General features: G+C 41.8%; 2 protein-coding genes across 4 annotated transcripts in view; one reads left to right on the forward strand and one right to left on the reverse strand.

The window, feature by feature from the left end:
* Nucleotides 1-1,683: 1,683 nt before the first annotated feature.
* LOC110506867 (stabilizer of axonemal microtubules 2) lies at nt 1,684-12,222 on the reverse strand. Its single transcript, XM_036963200.1, has 8 exons — nt 12,067-12,222; nt 10,463-10,642; nt 9,853-10,055; nt 9,239-9,600; nt 8,510-8,734; nt 5,544-5,663; nt 3,227-3,348; nt 1,684-2,805 (listed from the first exon to the last, which is right to left on the reverse strand). Exons 1-8 carry the CDS (start codon nt 12,102-12,104, stop codon nt 2,658-2,660), a joined length of 1,398 nt encoding a protein of 465 aa, XP_036819095.1. The 5' UTR covers nt 12,105-12,222; the 3' UTR covers nt 1,684-2,657.
* A 63-nt stretch (nt 12,223-12,285) lies between these two features.
* LOC110515557 (elongation factor-like GTPase 1) overlaps nt 12,286-25,725 on the forward strand; it is a 96,047-nt gene continuing 82,607 nt past the window's right edge. The window contains exons 1-12 of one of the 3 annotated variants that reach the window (XM_036963198.1): nt 12,286-12,327; nt 13,097-13,207; nt 13,340-13,407; nt 13,580-13,664; nt 13,797-13,930; nt 14,800-14,937; nt 15,191-15,429; nt 17,601-17,724; nt 19,355-19,434; nt 19,578-19,714; nt 19,797-19,919; nt 20,795-20,894. In XM_036963198.1, coding sequence (XP_036819093.1) covers nt 13,117-13,207; nt 13,340-13,407; nt 13,580-13,664; nt 13,797-13,930; nt 14,800-14,937; nt 15,191-15,429; nt 17,601-17,724; nt 19,355-19,434; nt 19,578-19,714; nt 19,797-19,919; nt 20,795-20,894 — 1,319 coding nt within the window. In that variant the 5' untranslated portion in view covers nt 12,286-12,327; nt 13,097-13,116. The other 2 variants (XM_036963197.1, XM_036963199.1) reach the window with 2 other exon arrangements.

Genomic DNA, 25,725 nt, shown 5'->3' on the forward strand with positions numbered 1-25,725 from the left:
CCATTCCTGAAGGAGAGAGCAGTCTTTAAATGGCCTTGTCATTGTTTTCCACGGTAATGTGCACTGAATGGACGGACAGAAAGAAAGAATACTCTAGCAACAAAACACCAATAGAAGCAGTGGTTTATGGGTATCCTGTGTTTATTTTTTAATTTATAGCAAGTGCATGTATGAATGTATGAATATACTGTACACAGTGGTGGGGAAAGTACCGAATTGTCATACTTGAATAAAAGTAAAGATACCTTAATAGAAAATGACTCAAGTAAAAGGGAAAGTCATCCAGTAAAATACTACTTGAGTAAAAGTATAAAAGTATTTGGTTTTAAATGTACTTAGGTATCAAAAGTAAAAGTATAAATCATTTCAAGTTCCTTATATTAAGCAAACCAGACGACACCATTTTCTTATTTTTTTATTTAAAAACACACTCAGACATAATTTACAAACTACGCATTTGTGTTTAGTGAGTCTGCCAAACCAGAGACAGTAGGGATGACCAGGGATGTTGTCTTGATAAGTGCGTGTGTTGTAACATTTTCCTGTCCCGCTAAGCATTCAAAATGTAACAAGTACTTTTAGATGTCAAGGAAATGGTATGGAGTAAAAAGTACATTATTTTCTTTAGGAATGTTGTGAAGTACATGTAAAGTACAGATACACAGAAAAAAATGACTTAAGTAGTACTTCAAAGTATTTTTACTGAAGTACTTTACACCACTGACTGTACATGTACATACAGTATACAGTAGGAAGTGGATGTGTGATGCAGACTCCTATAAGACCATTAACATGTGTGAAGGCAAAGGGATGTCAGATTGTAGTGGAACGTCATTGACATGAGAAAACAACCATCCAAACCAAATCATTTGCATTAGAACCTACTAGACAGACAGTAGGAGGAAAAGCGGTTTCAACATGATTTATTGGATATTGCATATTTGCCATAACAGTTAACATTCAATGTGTACATACATTTGAAACATATTCATCAGAGTACAGTGCATACAGTAGTATGTATTATGTGAGATAATAATTGTCAGCAGAAATGATCACAGTGCATACAGTAGTATGTATTATGTGAGATAATAATTGTCAGCAGAAATGATCACTGTTTGGAATAAATAGACCCTGCAGTGACCGAGAGAGGTGTGGGTTGTGTTCCCAATGGCACCCAATCATATTCCCTACATCAGGGGTCGGAAACAGGTGGATGGCGGGACAAAATCTATTCCCACTAATAACAAGAGAGACATGTGTGATTGTGTCTCAATGTAATCAAGGTATGAACTTATTGTTATTTTCCAATTCAATCTATTTTTCTGCTTGCTTGTGGTCCATTTGCATTGTACACATTTCTATAATGATGTTCCGGGCCCCGCCCACCACCACTGCCCTACATACTGCAGTACTGGTCAAAAGTAGTGCACTATGTAGGGAATACGGTGGCATTTAGGATGGGCCCCGAGAGAAAACATGACTGTCATATTTCTCTGTTTGAATAATGGGGTCTGTTTCTTTTTAGTATTGTTTTGGTTATCCAACCAATGTGCTGCATTGTAAAATGTCTTGTAAATACTGTGTTTTAAGTGCAATATTGTACATTGAGAGTATGTAGATTTTTTGTGGGACTTTATTTTCTTACCTTATTTAGTTGTCTTAACGCCTGTTTAAAAAGACTGGATAGAAACCATACAGTATATTAATAAGCACTTGCTGTTGTTGGATCACAGGTGTTTAATACCTTTCCCTTCTGGTTTTATTCTCATGCATTTACCTACAATCACCAAGGATTTGTAGAGACATGTCATGTGTTTTGCAGATACATTATCAAGTGCCACTCACTCAAACAAATGCACACTGACAATAATCAATGCTACTGATATTTAGGACAACATATCGATTACGTTACCATAACATTGGGTGTTGACATGGATACCGTTTGTAGAATCCTAACTGGACTGAAGGAACATCATGAAGATGTTTATGGAACAAAACGTTGAAATGCTCTAGAAAGACAACATACTAAGATAATAAAGACAGTTTGATCACCTGATATTTTGTTTGGTAATACTCATTATAAACACACACAGAGGGAGACCATAAGACTCATGAAATCACACTGACAGATTATGAAACTTTTTTACAACAATGTGCATTATAAAGAGGCCACTATTTTTCTAAACTCTAGTTTAAAAAAAAAAGCCTCCTTCAAATGAAATCACACTGCAAAATCATAATGAAGTTTCCGGTATGTCTTATGCACTTTCAACCATGAAAATAACCCTGAAAGTTCTGCATTGTTAGAATTTCAATAAATGTGTGACTGGTGACTTGATGCAGAATTTGGCACATGGACACAAGGATATTTCATTAAGAAATGAAGTGCTGTAATGATTCGCAAATTTGTAAAACAAAAATTAGCCAACTATTCAATGGAAAGCATCAACCAGAATACAGGGAAGTTTATTTTATAATGGCCTGTTTGTGACTTGTTCATAATTGTTGGTTCCATTTGATTATCACATCATTGATACTTACTATACAGGTAGTAGGAAAATAAAATGAAAACATAACAGACCAAACAAAAGTAGATTTGCCTTCACACGCTCTTTTTAAGATTAAAAGCATTGGTCACCAAATATCATGGTCAAACGTTATGACACCACAGCCACCGCCATGCCGGCAGCCATCTTGTTCATGTCCTTAGATGGCAACTTCCTGTAGAACCTGTGTCCCCTGTCGTCGCTGTCCTCAAACACGAAGCCCGGCAGGGAGTCGTAGCTAGCTGGACAAATGCTGATCCTACAACACAAAATCATACCATTACCTGAATGATATACGATAAAATACCAGGAAATGCAATACCTTTATTGTTCGCTCGTGGAAAATAATCTTGCTGCAAGTTCAGCACATCATAATCATCCACAAATTCACAACACCAGCACTTATTAAGGTTGAGGTTATAAAAGTGATTCAGGTTTACATCAGTCATTCATTTCAATCAGGTAGTAAAACAGCTTCACTTTCGTTTGATGTCCCTCCTGGGATGTACCGGCTGATTCCAGGGGACTCCAGACTAAATGCTTGTAGGTTGACTTTGTGTGTCAAATCAAAATCAAATGTTACTCATCACGTACACAGTTTACAGCAGGTATAAACAGTGCAGCGAAATGCTCAGCGCGTGTGTGCATCTCTGCTGGGTAACTGTGTGTGTGTGTGTTACCTCTTGGGGGTGAACTCTGTGCTGTACATGGTGCCGCTCTCCAATGGGGCATCAGCCCTCAAGGGGGCGTGAGCTGGCTTGAAGCTCACATTGGGCTGCAGTTCATGGGGTGTAAAATGGGCCTGGATAAGAGAATACAATCAAATAGAATAGCTTTTCCAATAATGGCTTCTAAGAATGTGGCCTAGAGCCAAAGAGAGACAGGGGCTCTGCTACACTCTTAGAAAAAAAGGTGATATTTAGAACCTAAAAGGGTTATTCGGCTACCCCCATAGGATAACCCTTTGAAGAACCCTTTTTGGCTGTAACCCAAAAGTGTTCTACCGGGAACCAAAAAAAGGGTACTCCTACGGGGACTGCCGAAGAACAAACTTGAAACACTTTTTTCTAAGGGTGTATATGTGTAGATAATTGAGCAGTGTCTCAAAGAACACCCTAAACCCACCCATATCTGGCCAAAACTAGTGCACTCCAGGAGGCAGTACTGAGAACTGGCCGGTGATTTCAGATGGTAGGTACTATAATATCTCCTATTGTTGTGTCCTTCCACAGGGCACTTAGCCCCTAAAACAGCTCCATAGGTGCTACAGTGCCTTGCGAAAGTATTCGGCCCCCTTGAACTTTGCGACCTTTTGCCACATTTCAGGCTTCAAACATAAAGATATAAAACTGTATTTTTTTGTGAAGAATCAACAACAAGTGGGACACAATCATGAAGTGGAATGACATTTCTTGGATATTTCAAACTTTTTTAACATTTCAAAAACTGAAAAATTGGGCGTGCAAAATTATTCAGCCCCCTTAAGTTAATACTTTGTAGCGCCACCTTTTGCTGCGATTACAGCTGTAAGTCGCTTGGGGTATGTCTCTATCAGTTTTGCACATCGAGAGACTGACATTTTTTCCCATTCCTCCTTGCAAAACAGCTCGAGCTCAGTGAGGTTGGATGGAGAGCATTTGTGAACAGCAGTTTTCAGTTCTTTCCACAGATTCTCGATTGGATTCAGGTCTGGACTTTGACTTGGCCATTCTAACACCTGGATATGTTTATTTTTGAACCATTCCATTGTAGATTTTGCTTTATGTTTTGGATCATTGTCTTGTTGGAAGACAAATCTCCGTCCCAGTCTCAGGTCTTTTGCAGACTCCATCAGGTTCTCTTCCAGAATGGTCCTGTATTTGGCTCCATCCATCTTCCCATCAATTTTAACCATCTTCCCTGTCCCTGCTGAAGAAAAGCAGGCCCAAACCATGATGCTGCCACCACCATGTTTGACAGTGGGGATGGTGTGTTCAGCTGTGTTGCTTTTACGACAAACATAACGTTTTTCATTGTTGCCAAAAAGTTCAATTTTGGTTTCATCTGACCAGAGCACCTTCTTCCACATGTTTGGTGTGTCTCCCAGGTGGCTTGTGGCAAACTTTAAACTACACTTTTTTATGGATATCTTTAATAAATGGCTTTCTTCTTGCCACTCTCCCATAAAGGCCAGATTTGTGCAATATACGACTGATTGTTGTCCTATGGACAGAGTCTCCCACCTCAGCTGTAGATCTCTGCAGTTCATCCAGAGTGATCATGGGCCTCTTGGCTGCATCTCTGATCAGTCTTCTCCTTGTATGAGCTGAAAGTTTAGAGGGACGGCCAGGTCTTGGTAGATTTGCAGTGGTCTGATACTCCTTCCATTTCAATATTATCGCTTGCACAGTGCTCCTTGGGATGTTTAAAGCTTGGGAAATATTTTTGTATCCAAATCCGGCTTTAAACTTCTTCACAACAGTATCTCGGACCTGCCTGGTGTGTTCCTTGTTCTTCATGATGCTCTCTGCGCTTTTAACGGACCTCTGAGACTATCACAGTGCAGGTACATTTATACGGAGACTTGATTACACACAGGTGGATTGTATTTATCATCATTAGTCATTTAGGTCAACATTGGATCATTCAGAGATCCTCACTGAACTTCTGGAGAGAGTTTGTTGCACTGAAAGTAAAGGGGCTGAATCATTTTGCATGCCCAATTTTTCAGTTTTTGATTTGTTAAAAAAGTTTGAAATATCCAATAAATGTCGTTCCACTTCATGATTGTGTCCCACTTGTTGTTGATTCTTCACAAAAAAATACAGTTTTATATCTTTATGTTTGAAGCCTGAAATGTGGCAAAAGGTCGCAAAGTTCAAGGGGGTCGAATACTTTCGCAAGGCACTGTACAATGTAGCTGATCCTGTGCTCCTCCCAAAAGTATTTTTCTATAGGCAGGGTGTGATTTGAGAATTGCCCTGGCATGCCAATGGAAACAGAAGAGTCTTGAATTGCCTTGAAAGTGGTGAGGTGGTCCATCCTTCCGGTGGCTCTCTGCATCTCTTCAGGCTTCTTGATCATGGCCTGTCTCTTGACCTCCCAAGGCTGGTAGTCATCCCTCATGGTGGTGCAGACCTGGAGGTAGTGGGGTGGGAACGTTCATTTTGATGCTACAATAAACGTACCCAAAAAAATCCCAACTGACTCGGTTACAGGACAAAATGAGAACACCGTTTTGAATGTAATAAAACATATATTCAATCATATTTATGTGCTGTTGAAATAATCTCCCAAGAATTTAACAGCAAACACTTTAGTGAACAACATAACTATAATATTACATCAGAACATCCATATCAGTAAGACACGATATCAGTATGGCAATACATAGAAGTACAACAACATAACCGCTAAACGATATATCAGCCCAGCAATATATTAAGTTGCAGTGCATTCGGAAAGTATTCAGACCCCGGCACTTTAAAAAAACTATATACGTTAGCCTTATTCAGAAATGGTTTAAATACATGTTTGTCCTCATCAATCTACACACAATACCCATAATGGCAAAGGAAGGAGAAGGAGAAAAAAAATATATAAATAAATAAATATTGCATTTACGTAATTATTCACAGACTTTACTCAGTACGTTGTTGAATTTACAGTCTTCTTGTGTATGACGCTACAAGCTCGGCACACGTATTTGGGGTGGCAGGTAGCCTAGTGGTTAGAGTGTTAGGCCAGTAAGGTTGCTGGATCGAATCCCTGAGCTGACAAGGTAAAAATCTTTCATTCTGCCCCTGAACAAGGCAGTTAACCCACTGTTCCCCGGTAGGCCGTCATTGTAAATAAGAATTTGTTCTTAACTGACTTGCCTAGTTAAATAAATGAATAAAATAAACTGTGGAGTTTCTACCATTCTTCTCTGCAGATCTTCTCAAGCTCTGTCAGGTTGGATGGGGAGTGTCGCAGCAAAGACATTCAAGGACTTGTCCCGAAGCCACTCCTTCTTTGTCTTGGCTGTGTGCTTAGGGTCATTGTCCTGTTGGAAGGTGAACCGTGGCCCCAGTCGGAGGTCCTGAGCGCTCTGGAACAGGTTTTCATCAAGGATCTCTGTACTTTCCTCCGTTCATCTTTCCCTCAATCCTGTCTAGTCTCCCAGTCCCTGCCGCTGAAAAACATCCCCACAGCATGATGCTGCAACCACCATGCTTGGGATGGTGCCAGGTTTCCTCCAGACTTGATGCTTGGCATTCAGGCCAAAGCGTTAAATCTTGGTTTCATCAGCAGAGAATCTGTCCACTCTACCATAAAGGCCTGATTGGTAGAGTTCTGCAGAGATGGTTGTCCTTCTGGAAGGTTCTCCCATCTCCACAGAGGAACTATTGAGCTCTGTCAGAATGACCATCTATACAGGTAGTAGTAAAAATAAAATCTAAAACATAACACCTCCCTGACAAAGCCCCTTCTGACTCGATTGCTCCTTTTGGCAGGGCGGCCAGCTCTAGGAAGAGTCTTGGTGGTTCCAAACTTCTTCCATTTAAGAATGATGGAGACCACTGTGTTCTTGGGGACCTTCAATGCTGTAGACATTTTTTGGTACCCTTCCCCAGATCTGTGCCTCGTCACAATCCTGTCTCGCAGTTTTGCCGACAATTCCTTCAACCTCATGCCTTGGTTTTTGCTCTGACATGCACTGTCAACTGTGGGACCTTATATAGACAGCTGTGTGCCTTTCAAATCATGTCCAATCAATTGAATTTACCACAGGTGGACTCCAATCAAGTTGTAGAAACATCTCAAAGATGATCAATGGAAACCGGATGCACCTGAGCTCAATTTTGAATCTCATAGCAAAAGGTCTGTATTGTATTTTTACTTGTTTTTATAAATTAGCAAAAATGTCTAAATACCTTTTTTCACTTTGTCATTATGAGGTATCATGTGTAGATTCATGAGGATTTGTTTTTATAATGGATTAAATAGAATAAGGCTGTAATATAACAAAATGTGGAAAAAGTCAAAGGGTCTGAATACTTTCTGAATGCACTGTAAATATTTAGACCATTTGCTAGGGGACTTGAAATTGAGCTCAGGTGCATCTTCAGATGACTCTGACAGAATGATATTTCACCAATCATGCCAAGCGTCACATCTGGTGGAAACCTGGCACCATCCCTACGGTGAAGCATGGTGGTGGCAACATCATGCTGTAGGGATGTTTTTCAGTGGCAGGCCCTTGAAGACTAGTCAGGATCGAGAGCAAGATGAATGGAGCAAAGTACAGAGATCCTTGATGAAAACCTGCTCCAGAGCACTCAGGACCTCAGACTGGGATGAAGGTTCACCTTCCAACAGGACAAGACCCTAAGAACACAGCCAAGACAACGCAGGAGTGGCTTCGGGACAAGTCTCAATGTCCTTGAGTGTCCCAGCCAGAGCCTGGATTTGAACCTGATCGAACCTATGGAGAGACCTGAAGATAGCTTTGCAGCGACTCTCCCCATCGAACCTGATCGAACCTATGGAGAGACCTGAAGATAGCTTTGCAGCGACTCTCCCCATTGAACCTGATCGAACCTATGGAGAGACCTGAAGATAGCTTTGCAGCGACTCTCCCCATCGAACCTGATCGAACCTATGGAGAGACCTGAAGATAGCTTTGCAGCGACTCTCCCCATCGAACCTGATCGAACCTATGGAGAGACCTGAAGATAGCTTTGCAGCGACTCTCCCCATCGAACCTGATCGAACCTATGGAGAGACCTGAAGATAGCTTTGCAGCGACTCTCCCCATCGAACCTGACATTTGCCAAAATTTCTAAAAACATGTTTTTGATTTGTTGTTATGCTGTATTGTGTGGAGATTGAGGGCAAAAAAATATTTAATCCACTTTAGAATAAGGCTGTAACGTAACAAAATGTGGAAAAAGTCAAGATGTCTGAATACTTTCTGAATGCCTGTATCGTCTCATCCCCACCTGGAAGGGAGCTGATGACTTGGTGGGCCGATTGAAGGGCTTGGCAGAGATGAAGGGCTGGATGTTGTGTTGGACGTAGACTGAACCAGACGTGGTGCTCATGTCCATGTGCTCTGTGGGGCTGACATACTGCAGGCTCTTGTGCAGCTGAGGCAGGGACACAGGCCACTGCTGGAAACGCTCCTTAAACTCTGTGCTGCTCTGAAAGGGAACGTCAGACGTCACCTAGGAACAGAGTAGAGTGGAATAGAGGTTTATTGTTCACCCTCAGATGGACATTTGACTTGGGTTTCACCTCAGTAACATACATCAACTCACCAGATAATCATATTGAAAATAACAACACATTCAAACAAAACTACACGTCTATCTTGAATCTGCACTTCAATGAGATTCTTTTACATTTTAGTCATTTAGCAGACGCTCTTATCCAGAGCAACTTAACCCTAATTGCTCTTGTAAGTGCCTTGCTCAAGGGCACATCAAGAGATTTCACCTAGTCAGCTCGGTTACTGGCCCAACCTCTTAACCGCTAGGCTACCACCCAGAGATATTTCATCAGCCACTGTCTACTAATGATCAAATACCAGTTGAAGTTATCACTGGCCAGAAAAGGTAAGTGAAGAGGAGTGAGTTAGTGAGATATTAATCTGGGTTAACCTAGAACTAAAATCATGTGCTCGATTACATAGTCTGTGACTAGTGAGATGTCATTAAACACAGCGTTACCTTTCCAGGGTTAGGCTTATAGCTCTGGGGCAGCTGTCCTGGCAGGCCCTGGTAGTCTCTTCGGTTGGTGGTGAGGTCTTGTAGGGGCTGGCTACTGGGTTTATAGGGCTCTGGAGCCTTCACCCAGCGTGCCTCCAGAGGGTGGGACACATAGCACTGCTGGTTACTGGTCACCCCATCGAAGGGGGTATCGGACATTTTGGGGATACTGGAGGGCTTGAAGCTCTCCCTGGGGGCAAGGCCTCGGGAGAGGAAGTCGTCCTGGAAGGTGGTGTGGCCGTCGAACTTGGCGTCTGGCGGGTGGTAGGTCAGGTCGGGTTTCTTCAGCTCCCGCTTGCACATCTCCCACTGTCGGAAATCCTCTTGAAACATTAAAAGAGTTGAAACATTAAAAGATTTGTATGTGTTAGTTTTGGTTATAATCATAGTTTATTTATAGAGAGCATTTGTTATGATGTAATTTTGATGTATAAAATATCCCATAGAAATTGCAACGTATTAACTTTAAATGCCAATATTTCTTATATAATACTAAAATAAGGATCACTGTGCGGTACCCCTTGTAGAAATGTGTCATGTGTCTGGTATTCATCAAACAACTCAGAATAGCTCACCTTTGTATGTAGGCACTGTATCCATTTTGTGCCCTGTTGTGCGTACCCTCTCGCTGGGTCTGGAAGGGGCGAAGGGTTGGACCTCATAAAGGCTGTAGTCCTGTTTGTAGGTGGTCCCCAGATCTATGTCTCCAGGTTTGGGTTTGTACTCCGCCTGCTGTTTCCCTGGGCGTCGAGTCACCACGTAGGGAATAAAGTCAGTCCTAGGAAGAGCGAGAGAGTAACCAGTCTTTTTCATTCATTTGGGATTGAGACCTCTGTGGATAACTCCTAATTAATATAGTTAGTGATATCTACATAATAGGTTGACTTTGGAATAGGGTCAATTTTTAGAGACCACTTAAAGGTACATTTTCCAAAATCCCCTCAAAACCGCATGAGGGGTGTGTGTGTGTGTGTGCGTGTGTGTGTGCGCCTCAAAAGACTTTGCATTAAATGAGAGTGGTTGAATAGCAGAAGATTGACACAGTCTCAAATAGCACCCTATTTCCTTACATTTGGTTGTACACTACTTTTGTCCCCTGCCCTATGTGGCATTCTTGGCCAAAAGTAGTGTACTTGAAAGGGATTGGTGTTTCATTAAGGTGTGATCCATGACTAAGGCGTTTACTTGAATGTAGTAGTTCCATCCATTCTCCCCCGGTCACCGTGGTTAACAGGCTTTGGTTTCAGGCTCTGGGGCGGGTTGTATCTTCCATAGGCGGGGTACTTCTCTGTGTACTCGGTCAGGACACATGTCACATTGGGCTTTCCATACAGAGCTGTGGGTTGGTGGGGGCAGCGATGGCGTCTAGACAGAGGGCAAAGTTCAAAACTTTATTTTACTGAACGTGCTCTATCTTAAACTTGACAGCTGTGCTGACGTGCATTAACAGTGGACTAATGAACACAATACCAATAGAGTGTAGTATTAATTTACAATGCAATTATGGTGACTGGCAGTGAGTTAGGCTAGTTACGTAGCATGCCACCCTACACTTAGAAAGAGCATTCTCTGCATGAAATAACAGACTAGTCATCTTAACTCTTCCTTTAGTTAAGTGCAGAATGGAAACCAGCAGGCTGGGTGTGAGCAATTATCTACCTGGTTATGCAATGCAATGAATGTGTACTGACTGAGCTTGGTGTGAATTCTTTAAAAGAATGCCAGACTTGTATTTCATCTTAGATTAACAGACATTTAACTCAATATGATGCATCAGCCATGCATTTCTATTGCATCTATGGTGACTTAACAGGCACAGTAACATAATTCATTCCCATGGTCAGACTCAGAATCAGAAAAACATGATTGCATTCACTGACCTATTTCAAAGGCGTATGAAAACATTGTGCAACAATCACATGATAATAAACCAAACATGATAATACCCTACATTGGAGTATTGTGTTAACATAGTTAGTTGGGGGTCAAATAAAGAGTAGAAGAAAAAAAACTGAACTTGAATAAACTGACAACTGTAATCAATAGGATACCAATGTCAGAAATCATGGGCTACATTTTCAATGATTGCTGTGGATTTTGAATAGCTGATATCGTTTCAGGGCAATAAGAAATGCACTAGTTTCTGTGTAACCAAGGGCATTGTCTTTACTCATGTCAGGGAGTGTCTGTGAGCAAGTGATAATAGAGACATAGCTAGCTACACAGCATTGTGAGTTATGGTAGGTCTACAGATATAAATAAAGGCAGACACGTGTCCTTGTATTGGTGAAATGACAAATGTAGCTAGACTATGCAAAAAAGGCACATCGTAGCTATGTGCTACTAGTGCAACAATATTTTCCTGGGCAATATTTTTTTTCCATGACTAGCCATTGGACAACTTGGAAAAATGGCAAAAGTGTCTATTTATTTTGCCGCTGAATACTCATTCTTGTGACAGTCAATTTCTGACAATTTACAATGCCATATGGGTCGTTCTAAGAATTTCAGCATTTCTAGTTTTGTAGCGAAAGGAATGGCAAATGGATTGGATAGAGTTTTTACAATAGTGATTCATAATGAATGTTAGTCAATAATACATACAATTTTTTCCATTTAATGTCAACTCCATGCACTACTTGGCATACGCGTGTCAATTCACTAGTTAGTCAATCCTAAATTAACGCACGGAAATAATTTATCCACACACAAACTTGTGGAAACACTGGTAATCTCATGAATGTAATCATACTTTTTTTTACTAGACTAAATCAATACATCCTCCTTACCCACAGCTGCAGATCTCACATATGCATAGCCGTTTCATGTCTTTGAGGGGGGAGGCTAGCGTGTTTCTGCAATCCCACAAACACCGCCCGACAGCTCCGTTCTTTTATACCTCAGTGGACAGCTCGCGCTACTGTGCAGTTTTGTTTCTATGGAAGCAGCACGTTACCCCAGCAACCGCTGAGCTTCCTAGTAACGACGTAACGTACTACGTCATTTAAACAGCGGCGTCAACATTTTACGTATTGTTCCGGGCAAACAACGTGAGTGAGTTGTGTCCACGTTTGTGTTTTATGTGACTTTTGTCGCATAATATTGAGATTTCTTATATGATATGATCATTTATTTTAGGTTATGAATCATATATATAGTAATATACTACTTTGTATACAAAGCTAACATTGTTGTCCACGTTTCTTTTAGCTGAGTGCAGCATATTGTAAAATACTGTAAGTTGCAGCTACATATCAAGCACCTTTTGTATTGCTGTCATTCAGAATGGAGGTGTGTTGTCTTACTAAATTTGCTGTGTTGAGTGCACTGGCACTGATCAGTATTTATTGCAGTAGCTAGCTAGCTAGGTAATAGTGACATTACTAGATGATATCTCCTAGAACAAGCATCTCTTGCAGGAATACCTGACATGATGACTCCTTGCTGTCCCCAGTCCACCTGACTGTGCTGCTGCTCCAGTTTCAACTATTCTGCCTTATTATTATTCGACCATGCTGGTCATTTATGAACATTTGAACATCTTGACCATGTTTTGTTATAATCTCCACCCGGCACAGCCAGAAGAGGACTGGCCACCCCACATAGCCTGGTTCCTCTCTAGGTTTCTTCCTAGGTTTTGGCCTTTCTAGGGAGTTTTTCCTAGCCACCGTGCTTCTTCACCTGCATTGCTTGCTGTTTGGGGTTTTAGGCTGGGTTTCTGTACAGCACTTTGAGATATCAGCTGATGTACGAAGGGCTATATAAAATAAATTTGATTGATTGATCTCCTAAAGTTTGTTTCCTCGCCTGATGTATTAGCTAGTCCAAAGCAGTCAAACATGGGACACACCAGTTTGGATAAGATCAAAGCACTACAGAAGAATCCAGCCAACGTCAGGAACCTGTGCATTCTGGCACACGTGGACCATGGTAGGTTCCATTGACTTGATTATTGAGAATGTTGCACGGGATAATACTGTACAGGGTCACGATGACAGTTGTTTGCATGCATGACCATTTGTAGTGACACTCCATTCATATCCACCACTATCTATTTTGCAGGCAAAACAACTCTGGCAGATAGCTTGGTGGCCAGCAATGGCATTATATCAAGTCGCTTAGCCGGAAAGGTTAGTATGACTTGATCTCAATCATCTGTAGTGGTATTATCCTTGTCATACTTCTGTAGCCAGACTTTGTTATTTGGCCCTTTTACTAATCTAGTTGTGTGTCCCTGATCTACACATTGATCTGTGATATGGTCATGTATACATCTGTGTTCTGATGTTGTTTCTGTATTAGCTGAGGTACCTGGACAGCCGGGAGGATGAGCAGATCCGAGGGATCACGATGAAGTCCAGCGCTATCTCACTGCACTATGCTTCTGGTAAGACAACACAGTAGGAACATGTTGACTTGGATACGTTGAGACCTGTTGTGAGGCGGACTACTTGTCTCCGTCTAATTGACCCTTGCGTGTGTGTGTGTGTGTGTGCGTGCCTGTGTGTGTGTGTCTCAGGGGAGAAGGACTACCTGATAAACTTGATTGACTCTCCGGGCCATGTGGACTTTTCGTCTGAGGTGTCCACCGCCGTCAGACTATGTGATGGGGCCATTGTCATCGTAGATGCTGTGGAGGGAGTTTGTCCACAGGTAAGGCAATTACAGGCAATGTTTGTGTCCCAAATGGCACCCTAGGGCTCTGGTCAAAAGTAGTGCACTATTTAGTGAAAAGAGTGGGATTTTGGACACTTACGTACTTAGGTTATAGCCTTGGGGCTCCCGAGTTTGTTCTTAACTGACTTGCCTAGTTAAATAAAGGTTAAATAAATAACTACCTGTTCTCCACTGGTTCTGCATTAGTGTTTCATTAAATAGTTTCATGGAAATGGGGCACCAAGCTCACCCATTGAGTTTTTACTTTTTGCATTTTTTGCAAATGTCCTTAAATTCTACACATTTCTCGATAGAGCTGAAATGTATTTTCTGCAGTTTTAAAGCTAATTTCCAGCAATTCTACTCATTTTACCTTAGAGCTGAAAGAAATGTGGTAGTTTTAAAGCTAATTTCCTGCAAGTCTATGCATTTTGCTGTGTTTTTCAAGACTAATTCATTGTTTTGGGAATTTTCTCCCTTACTGTCTAGCTTTTATTTGCATGATTGTTAGTTCTCAAAGATTATATTATTTGAAGAAAGATCTCTACATACTTTATATCTGGCTTTAGATGGTTCAGTTTACACAAGGTGTTTTTTCATCCTGAAAATGAATAATAAAAAATGTAATATATTTAAAACATGTATACGCTGTTTGGACTTAGGCGACCCGAAAAGGCTTAGGTGGCCTGTGCAAGGATTTCAATTGCAGAAAAATCCCTGTCATTGTTTTGGAATGTGATATGAATTATATTTGTCGCTCTACTTTCTGAAACATCGTGGCACTTTCATTTTGTCTTTGTTTACGTGAGACTTCGTCATTTACTCAGAGTATCTGTGTGTGTGTGTGTCCGCCCATCCGTCCGTAGACCCAAGCAGTGCTGCGTCAGGCATGGCTGGAGAACATCAGGCCTGTGCTGGTGATCAACAAGATTGACCGGCTCATCATGGAGCTGAAGCTCACCTCTCAGGAAGCCTACACACACCTGCAGAAGATTCTAGAACAGGTGAGTCCCTGACCTCTAAAGACAAGTGTGATTAATCAAAAAACACAAGACAGAAACAGTATACCTGCCATATAAGTAGCACACAATTAATTGCCCCTGAGGGTAAGTTGAATCGAACTGAACTGAATTGAATGTACTGTTTTCGGTTAAGGAATCAGTTATAACAGAGACATGTTCTGGAACGTTTATGATTCTTAATACAGAAGTATATTAAAGAAGTGTATTAAACAGAAGTGTATTTCCCTCCTCACAGGTGAATGCAGTGACAGGCTCTCTGTTTACCTCTAAAGTGCTGGAGGACCGCGCGGTGAAAGAGGAGCGGGCGGAGGAAGATAAGGAGGAGGGGGACATCAAGCCTGCTGAATGTCCCGGGTCAGAGCAGGTGTACGACTGGAGCGCCGGGCTAGAGGATTCGGACGACTCCCAGCTCTACTTCTCTCCAGACCAGGGGAATGTGGTCTTCGCCAGTGCCATAGACGGATGGGGCTTCAGGTGGGTCCTGGGTTATATGCATTAGTGCACACCGTAGCAAAACGTTTTGCAACTGAAAACAAAAACCAGCATTTCTTATTGGACATGTTCAGGAGGTAGTCACTCCCCTTTTGGGCATGTTTGCTCCTGTTTGGTTCCTAGTGAATACGACGCTGGTCTTCTAAAGGTCTTGGGGGTCTGTAGCCTTGGGTCTGTTCAGAAGGGCATTATTTTGCAAAAAAAAAATATATATTGCATTTACATAAGTGTTCAGACCCTTTACTCAGTACTTTGTTGAAGTACATTTGGCAGCTGGGCCACTCAAGGACATTGAGACTTGTCCCAAAGCCACTCCTGCGTTGTCATGGCTGTGTGATTAGGGTCGTTGTCCTGTTGGAAGTTGAACCTTCGCCCCAGTCTGAGGTCCTGAGCACCCTGGAGCAGGTTTTCATCAATGATCTCTCTGTACTTGGCTCCATTCATCTTTCCCTTAATCCTGACATCCCCACAGCATGATGATGCTGCCACCACCATGTTTCACCATAGGGATGGTGCCAGGTTTCCTCCAGACATGACGCTTGGCATTCAAGCCAAATAGTTAAATCTTGGTTACATCAGATCAGAGAATCTTGTTTTCTTATGGTCTGAGAGTCTTTAGGTGCCTTTTGGCAAACTCCAAGCTGGCTGTCATGTGCATCTTACTGTGGAGTGGCTTCCGTCTGGTCACTCTACCATAAAGGCCTGATTGGTGGAGTGCTGCAGAGATGGTTGTCCATCTGGAAGGATCTCCCATCTCCATGAAATCTAGCTATGTCAGAGTGACCAGTGGGTTCTTGGTCCCTTCTTCCTCAATTACTCAGTTTGGCCGGGCGGCCAGCTCTAGGAAGAGTCTTGGTGGTTCCAAACTTCTTCCATTTAAGTATGATGGAGACCACTGTGTTCTTGGGGACCTTCCCCAGATCTGTGCCTCGACACAATCCTGTCTCGGCGCTCTACAGACAATTCCTTCGACCACATGGCTTGGTTTTTTCTCTGACAAGCACTGTCAACTATATAGACAGGTGTATGCCATTCCAAATCATGTCCAATCAATTGAATTTACCACAGCTGGACTCCAATGAAGTTGTAGAAACATCTCAAGGATGACCATTGGCTACACGATGCATCTGAGCTTAATTTTGAGTCTCATAGTTAAGGGTCTGAATACTTATATAAATAGGGTATTTTGGTTGTACATTTATTTGTTTTATACATTTGCACAAATTTCTAAAAACCTCTTGTCACTTTGACATTATGGGGTATTATGTGTAGATTAATGAGAATTGTAATTTTTTAAATCAATTTTAGAATAAGGCTGTAACGTAACAAAATGTGGAAAAAAACTATGTGTCTGAAACTTCCCAAATGCACTGTATGTGGAACCATCAATACATGTCTTGGGAGTTGGTCAGGTATTTGGTTATTGTTGAAATGTCCACTAGGTGGCGCTTTTGCCTTAGCTTTCAGAGAAGGAAAAGAGGGTATAATTCTGCATGACTGCAATTGATGTAGAATTCTAAATAACCAGCTGAGTAGGAAGAGGACTTTAGCTCTTGTTCACATAACAGTCAAAACATCTCAAACCCAATGTAATGATATTTCAGCCTAGCCAGCCTGCACATTCTTATGTCCCTCAAATCAGGTCAGTGCTCGGCTAGCAAGGTGTTTAATGTTCTCCCCCATGCTACAGAGCAGTCACATAGTAACTACTAAAGACAGACTAGACTATGCATTGTAGTCATTAGTGTGTCTGTTTTATACAGGTGTGTACACAAGGACATAGATACCTTGTTTTGAGGGCAGCTGTGGCTCTAGGATCGATGAAAATAACCAATGAAGTCAGTGTTATTCAGTGGAAACCAAGTGTTTTACAAGCGATGTTGACCGACACCCATTCAAGTGATGCATTGCTCATTTCTTGTCTAAAAAGCTCTGTTTTGACAACTCAAAAACACATCACTGAGAATTACAAACAGGCATAGATTTCAAATGTTCAGTGCAGGCTATTGTCAGTAAAGGCCTCTGTACAACCACAATCTACAACAAAGAGGCTGAAGCATAATGAAGAGGAAATATCAATCAATCACTGTGGTGTTTAGCTTTTCTGTCGTTGGTATTTTCCAGCGTTAGCAGCTTTGTGTGTTTTCTTGTAGTATCCAGCAGTTTGCCCAGATCCACAGCCAGAGGATGGGCATCAGGGCTGAGGTGCTCCTGAAGACTCTCTGGGGAGACTTCTACCTCAACGCTAAAGCCAAGAAGATCATGAAGGGAGCTCACGTAAGACCAATGCTAACGTTCTACCACAGTAATGAATGCTAAGAGTTGCGTCCCAAATAGCACCTTATTCCCTTTACAGTGCACTACTTTTGACCAAGGCCCACAGTGCTCAACAGTAGTGCAATATATAGGGAATTTGGGACAGTAGCTGTGTCCAAAATCTGCCTTCTACTTACTAAAACTTCATACTGTGTGCTAATCATACCACATACTATTAAGAATGTAATGTTTAGTAAAAACGTATGCAGTAAGCAACAAATGTCAACATACTAGGCTCATCATACTGAGGCTTCATCTGATGCACAATTAATTTGTTCCCTGCCATTTGTTCATTTTTGTCATCTTATCTGATTATCAGCTGTTGTCAAACACACGTGGGTCTGAAAGGAGCATTCTGTTCCTCAATACTGTGCAGCAAATTCTTCCCGATGAAATGAGTATGACATCCTGGCATTAAAATCATACTAAGTTTTCAACATTTCAGAGTACTATTTAAAACACAAGTATGGGTATTTGGACAGGCCCACAGACTAAGTGTTGCAGCTGTATGGTGCTAATGGGTTCCACGTTATACTACTAAAGCCACTCTGTTGCAGACTTCCACTCAGAACCACACTAGCTTCTGACCCTTCTGACTGCATTAGCCGTTAGCCTTCAGCGCTAGGTAGTAGACAGTACGGAGAGGGCAGCACAATATCCCTAAGTTATAGTGCTGTTTGTTGTGTTGGCCCTTGAATTGTCCTTATGTTCATTATTAACATCCAGTAGGGACCTTTATTTTGAGCATTTGTAATGTGTTGTGTTCATTTGGTCGTACAGTGGGACTCTGGGAGAGACTAGCATAATGAACATGCATTACACACAGACCGTCACATTCTCAGACTGTTCAAATATCTAATCAGTCATTAGACGGATCAATATAATGTTTCCTCCACTATAGAACAGAGTAGACTCATCCACACACAGTCCAACCTTCAGTCTGTCCCATTGATTTTCAGTCCATAGAAAGTGCATAATAGAGCTTTTAGTATAGCCAGTAGCCAGCCCTCTCAGAGAGATGAAGGCACCATATTCCCTCTATAGTCCACTACCTTTGTCCAGGGCCCATCGGGAATAGAATGCTTGCTTTGAGTGCTACGGAGGTTTGACTTCGTATGATATATTTCAGCTCTTGTTCTACATTCGGTGACACAGGGTCATATTTGGATTGGTGCACTTTTAGAAAGCGAGTCGTTTTACAGTACTGGAGCTGAGAGACTGGACGGGTTGACCTATGCGCTGGTGTGTGTGTGCGTACATGACTGTGTGCGCCTATGCACTTTGGTGTGTGTGTGCGTGCGTTCACTCAGTGCACTTGGTGAGAAACACAGCACTGTGTGTGCCTCTTCAGAGCTTTCATAATCCCACACAGCAGCCTATTTGTTGGAACAGTCGGCTATTAACGCCAGTACACCATGTCTGTAGTGCACTACAGGGTAGGGTGCTATTTGTGGTGCATCCATAGTGAAGAAAACAGTGCATAAATCCAATCAATGATTCTCCATCTAGATAAGAACTAGCAATGGTTTGACTGTTTCTGAAAGATCAATTTTCTCACTCTTTCTTCCTCTTCCTGTAATTCTCTCTACAGGCCAAAGGAAAGAAGCCTCTGTTTGTTCAGCTCGTCCTGGACAACATATGGAGTTTATATGACGCTGTTGTTACCAGACGGTAAGGGATCTCTGAAGATGTGATCTCTATCTCTATGCTGTTCTGGTTCCTTGCAGCACCTTTGTTAAATGTTGAAGTGTGTATGAAGATGGAGTGCTTTTGAGATGTGAATGATGATGTACGTGTGCTCTCTCTCCTCTCAGAGACAAGGAGAAGATAGAGAAGATGATGATGTCACTAGGTGTTAAGGTGATGACCAGAGACTCGCGTCACTCCGACCCCAAAGTCCTCCTCTCTGCCATCTGCAGCCAGTGGCTCCCCGTCTCACAGGCTGTGCTGTGTATCCTACCTCTGTCTGTCTGTGTGTGTGTGTGTGTGTGTGTGTGTGTGTGTGTGCGCGCTTCCTTAACCCTGTGCCCCAGTCATGGTGTGTGATAAGCTGCCCAGTCCGTTGGACATGACCTCTGAGAGAATAGAGAGACTGATGAGTGTTGGAGCACGCAGGTTCCACTCACTACCCCTGCAGACCCAGGAACTGAAGACCGGTGAGACACACACACACACTGCAGTTGCAGAAAAGTTGTCTTGGTCTGCTGTATGTGGGTGGTTCAGTGCGTGGGGGAAGATGATGTGTGTGAGCTCTTCCACAGCCCACCTGGCATATTCTGCTTTTACGAAGGCATTTCTGTATCCTGTGAAGGTCTTAGTTTAGCAGACCTGCTAGTCATTTCCTCCCTCCACCCAGCCCCAGTTCAAGGCTTTCTTCTTTCCCAGACCGCCTGGCTATGGAGAGGAGAGTTGGCAGGGCTGGTCTCTTTCCAGCTCTCACCTCATGTTAACGAGATCAGTGTTGCTTTTAATGCACAGAACAGATGAAATGTTTTTAACAAAATATGAAAAATGGATACATTCAGGTAGTACAGATCACCATACCTCCAGATTTGACTATCTTGTTTAATGGATAATCAATGATATTCATATATCAATACATTTCCAGGGAAGCTGTTTGGTGTCTTCACTTGGGAACAAACAGAAGCTAAATGGGCCAAAATGGGCAGGGTTCTACCTAAATTAGTCCAATAAGAAACACGTTTTTTTGTTACGGTGTGCACTACTGAACATGTCCTAGGTGCCTTTAGAGCTTGGGCTAAAACGAGAGGCAATGTTTGAACATGTTCATGACAACCTCTATAGTATCTGGGTGGGTAAGGAGTAATACAGTATCTCTGTTGAGAACAGAGACTTTCCTCCATTTAAAAGGCACATTTAAGCAAGAATGGAATATTATTTACTTTGAGTCAAGCTGTTAAATCCTATATTTTACACAGAGTTTATGCTGTGGTTTCTGTATACTGTGGTACTTGGTTCTCTTATTTAATTCTAACTATATGCTCAGTAACCTTGTCCTGTGTGTTCCCAGCCTTCATGCAGTGTTCCAGTGATGACACAGCCCCTGTCATTGTGTTTGTGTCCAAGATGTTTATGGTGGACGCCAAGGCCCTGCCTCAGAACAAACAGAGGTAAGTGTGTGTTTGGTGTGTTTGGTCCTGGACATCATGCAGAGGTACAGAAAGTGAGTGTGACTGTAGGAACGACACTAGATGGCACTCTTGTCTATGGGTTTCATTGTGTGTGTGTGTGTGTGTGTGTGTGTGTGTGTGTGTGTGTGTGTGTGTGTGTGTGTGTGTGTGTGTGTGTGTGTGTGTGTGTGTGTGTGTGTGTGTGTGTGTGTGTGCACACTATTGGTCAAAAGTTTGTACATACCTACTCATTGAAGTGTTTTTTTCTTTATTTTGACTATTTTCTACATTGTAGAATAATAGTGAAGACATCAAAACTATGAAATAACACATGGAATCATGTAGTAACCAGAAAAGTGTTAACCTCTCTAGGGTACGTAAGACGGTAGCGTCCCACCTCTTCAACAGCCAGTGAAACTGCAGGGCGCCAAATTCAAAACAATAGAAATCCCATAATTAAAATTCCTCAAACATACATGTATTTTACACCATTTTAAATATACACTTAATAACATAGCCATTTTTCCAGCCAAAGACAGGATTCACAAAAAGCAGAAATATAGATAAAATGAATCTCTAACCTTTGATGATCTTCATCAGATGACACTCATAGGACTTCATGTTACACAATACATGTATGTTTTGTTCGGTAAAGTTCATATTTATATCCAAAAATCTGAGTTTCCATTGGCGCCTTACGTTCAGAAGTTCCAAAACATCCTTTGATTTTGCAGAGAGCCACATCAATTTACAGGAATACTCATAATAAACATTGCTAAAAGATACAACTGTTATGCATGGAATTGTAGATGCACTTCTCCTTGATGCAACTGCTGTGTCAGATTTTAAAAAAAGCTTTACGGAAAAAGCAAACCATGCAATATTCTGTGTCGGCGCTCAGAGCCCAATCAAGACACAATATTATGCAGTCAACAAAAGTCATAAATAGCATTAAATCTTCACTTACCTTTTGCTGATTTTCATCAAAATGCACTCCCAGGACTCCCACTTCCACAAGAAATGATTGTTTTGTTCGGTAATGTCCATCATTTATGTCCAAATAGTTACTTTTGTTAGCGCGTTTGGTAAACAAATCCAAAGTTACGAAGCACGTTCACAAAAAGCAGACGAAATGTCAAAAAGTTCCGTAACAGTCAGTAGAAACATGTCAAAAGATGTATTGAATCAATCTTTAGGATGTTTTTAACATAAATCTTCAATAATGTTCCAACCGGAGAATTCCATTGTCTTCAGAAGTGCGATGAAACAGAGCTCCCTCTCATGTGAACGCGCATGGTCAGAGCATGATCAGCTCATGGCAGACCTTACTCATTCACTTCTCCTTCAGCCCCACTTCACAGTAGAAGCATCAGACAAGGTTCTAAAGACTGTTGACATCTAGTGGAAGCCTTAGGAATAGCAACATTACCAATATCCCACTGTATCTTCAATAGGGTCCGAGTTGAAAATCGACCAACCTCAGATTTCCCACTTACTGGTTGGATTTTTGTCTCAGGTTTTTGCCTGCCATATGAGTTCTGTTATACTCACAGACATCATTCAAACAGTTTTAGAAACTTCAGAGTGTTTTCTATCAAAATCTAATGATATGCATATTCTAGCTTTTATGGCTTTGTAGCAGGCCGTTTACTCTGGGCATGCTTTTCATCCGGATGTAAAAATACTGCCCCCTACCCCAAAGAAGTTAAGAAAATCTAAATATTTGAGATTCTTCAAATAGCCACTCTTTGCCTTGATGAAAGCTTTGCACACTCTTGGCATTCTCTCAACCAGCTTCATTAGGTAGTCCCCTGGAATGCATTTTAATTAACAGGTGTGCCTTCTTAAATGTTAATTTGTGTAATTTCTTTCCTTCTTAATTCGTTTGAGCCAATCAGTTGTGTTGTGCCAAGGTAGGGGGTTATACAGAAGATATCCCTATTTGGTAAAAGACCAATTCCATATTATGGCAAAAACCGCTCAAATAAGCAAAGAGAAACGACAGTCCATCATTTCTTTAAGACATGAAGGTCAGTCAATGTGGAACATTTCAAGAACTTTGAAAGTGCAGTCGCAAAAACCATCAAGCGCTGTGATGAAACAGGCTCTCATGAGGACCGCCACAGGAATGGAAGAACCAGAGTTACCCCTGCTGCAGAGGATGTTCATTAGAGTTACCAGCCTCAGAATTTGCAGCCCAAATAAATGCTTCACAGAGTTCAAGTAACAGACACATCTCAACATCAACTGTTCAGAGGAGACTGTGTGAATCAGGCCTTCATGGACGAATTGCTGCAAAGAAACCACTACTAAAGGATACCAATAATAAGAAGAGACTTGCTTGGTCCAAGAAACACGAGCAATGGACATTAGACCGCTGGAATGTGTCTTTTGGTCTGGAGTCGAAATTGGAGATTTTTGATTCCAACCTATGTGTCTTTGTGAGACGCGGTGTCGGTGAACAGATGATCTCTGCATGTGTATTTCCCGCCGTGAAGCATGGAGGAGGGGGTATCATGGTGTGGGGGTGTTTTGCTGGCGACACTGTGATTTATTTAGAACACTTAACCTGCATGGCTTCCACAGCATTCTGCAGCGATTCACCATCCCTTCTGGTTTGTGCTTAGTGGGACTATCATTTGTTTTTCAACAGGACAATGACCCAACACACCTCCAGACTGTGTAAGGGCTATTTTATCACGGAGGAGAGTGATGACCTGCTGCATCAGATGACCTGGCCTCCACAATTCCCCGACCGACAGAGTGAAGAAAAAGCAGCCAACAAGTGCTCAGCATATGTGGGAACTCCTTCAAGACTGTTGGAAAAACATTCCAGGTGAAGCTGGCTGAGAGAATGCCAAAGCTGTCATCAAGGCAAAGAGTGGCTATTTGAAGAATCTCAAATATAAAATATATTTTTGATTTTATTTATCACTTTTTTTAGTTACTACATGATTCCATATGTGTTATTTCATTAGTTTTGATGTCTTCATTATTATTATACAATGTAGGAAATAGTAAAAATAAAGAGAACCGTTGAATGACACATACAGAGTGCATTTGGAAAGTATTCAAACCTCCTTCACTTTTTCCACATTTTGTTACGTCACAGCTATTCTAGTGATATCATTAAAATACCACAAAGGGATGCTACACTACAGTAGAGCCACCCCAGCACCACATTTGCTCCTCAGAAGCAGATTTTCACAGCTCCCCAGTGTTATTTTAATGGCCGTGGCCTGTGAAGCACGTGTTGAGGAAAATGTATTGGCAGGGTGAGTTATAAGCTTGCCTGGCTTAATAAACCAATAGAAAAGTCCCAAAACTGCAAATCCATGTGGCACTCCAGGCAGACTGAAACAAACGCTCCAAGTATTGGGAGGGATGTTTGAAGTATTTGAACCCAGGACCGGTTGTAGATATGGATAGTTGTAGGAATGACATATTATGTCACTTTTTGGAAACAATTGTCTGACTTGTGATAACATTGTAGTACAATGGCGGCTTCTAACACATCATTTTGAAGGTTCCACTTAAGATGATAGTGTTACGTGGTCGTTTCACCTTCCTTTGCTGAATGCACTTATTGTGTGCGTTTCCATAATAGCGTCTGCCAGGCTTAATGACCAGGATGCAAAGTGCTCCTGTATTGTGCGGCTCCAGGAAGAGAGTGTGGCTACATCCCAAATGGCACCGTATTCCCTTCATAGTGCTCTACTTTGACCAGAGCGCTATGGGCCCTGGTTAAAAGTAGTGCGCTGAATAGGGTGCCATTTGGGATGTTGAATTAGTGTAGTCTTCTCCAGAAGCTATTATAGTGTGTCCTCTACTGAAAGCTATTACAGCGTCCCCCTCAACAATACAGTTGGATAATAGTCATGTTATAATGGGATGGTGACTGTACAAATGGCTTTGGCGGGATACCAAATGGCACCCTATTCCCTACATAGGGCCCTACTTTTGACCAGGGCTCACTCACATAAAAAATCCTTGTGACATGTATATATTTTTTTTATCTGCCGTTAGTGCATAGCCTAAGTTTTAGGGCGTAACTGTACGCTGGCCAAATATACGCCAGTTAACAAATGCTTTTGGGAAAAAGTTAACGTCGATCCACTGAGGCAAAAAGTACCATAAAAGAACATTAGCCTAAAGTTTGGGAAAGATTTGGGGAAGTGGTAAAGGAGGATGATGGCAGTGCCGGTAGTGCTGAGCGAATAACTGACCATTCGTCAGCTTTTGTTAGGGTGGAGACATGAGCATCTCAACATTATATACAGATCTCTGGACCGATACCCTTTCACGCCTGCTTTGTTAGGGTGAAGACATGAGCATCTCAACATTATATACAGATCTCTGGACCGATACCCTTTCCCGCCTGCTTTGTTAGGGTGGAGACATGAGCATCTCAACATTATATACAGATCTCTGGACCGATACCCTTTCACGCCTGCTTTGTTAGGGTGGAGACATGAGCATCTCAACATTATATACAGATCTCTGGACCGATACCCTTTCACGCCTGCTTTGTTAGGGTGGAGACATGAGCATCTCAACATTATATACAGATCTCAGACACTTTCACGCCTGCTTCGTTAGGTTAGATACACAAAGACCCCTTGTTGATAGGCCATGTACCCCGAGGGATCCTACAGTAGTATCAATGGTTGTGAACCACTGGTCTAACCAATGAGGACCTGACACATGTCATTGGGATATTTTCTATGTTTTGGCAATTGAATGGTCACTATTTTTGGTTTTGGAATTTCTGTTACAAAATCATTGTAATGTCATTATTTCACAATGCTAAAATATCAAAACCGAAATAATA

This window comes from Oncorhynchus mykiss, chromosome 26 (genome assembly GCF_013265735.2).
Source record: "Oncorhynchus mykiss isolate Arlee chromosome 26, USDA_OmykA_1.1, whole genome shotgun sequence".
Lineage (NCBI taxonomy): Eukaryota > Metazoa > Chordata > Actinopteri > Salmoniformes > Salmonidae > Oncorhynchus > Oncorhynchus mykiss.

Coding starts and splice junctions, on each gene's coding strand:
- LOC110506867 (XM_036963200.1), bottom strand. CDS start 12,104: ATGAAACGGCTATGCATATGTGAGATCTGCAGCTGTGG. Junction 10,056..10,462: donor GATGGAACTACTACATTCAA/GTAAACGCCTTA, acceptor CGCTCTTCCTAG/GACTGACTTTATTCCCTACG. Junction 8,735..9,238: donor ATAAGCCTAACCCTGGAAAG/GTAACGCTGTGT, acceptor CTCTGTTCCTAG/GTGACGTCTGACGTTCCCTT.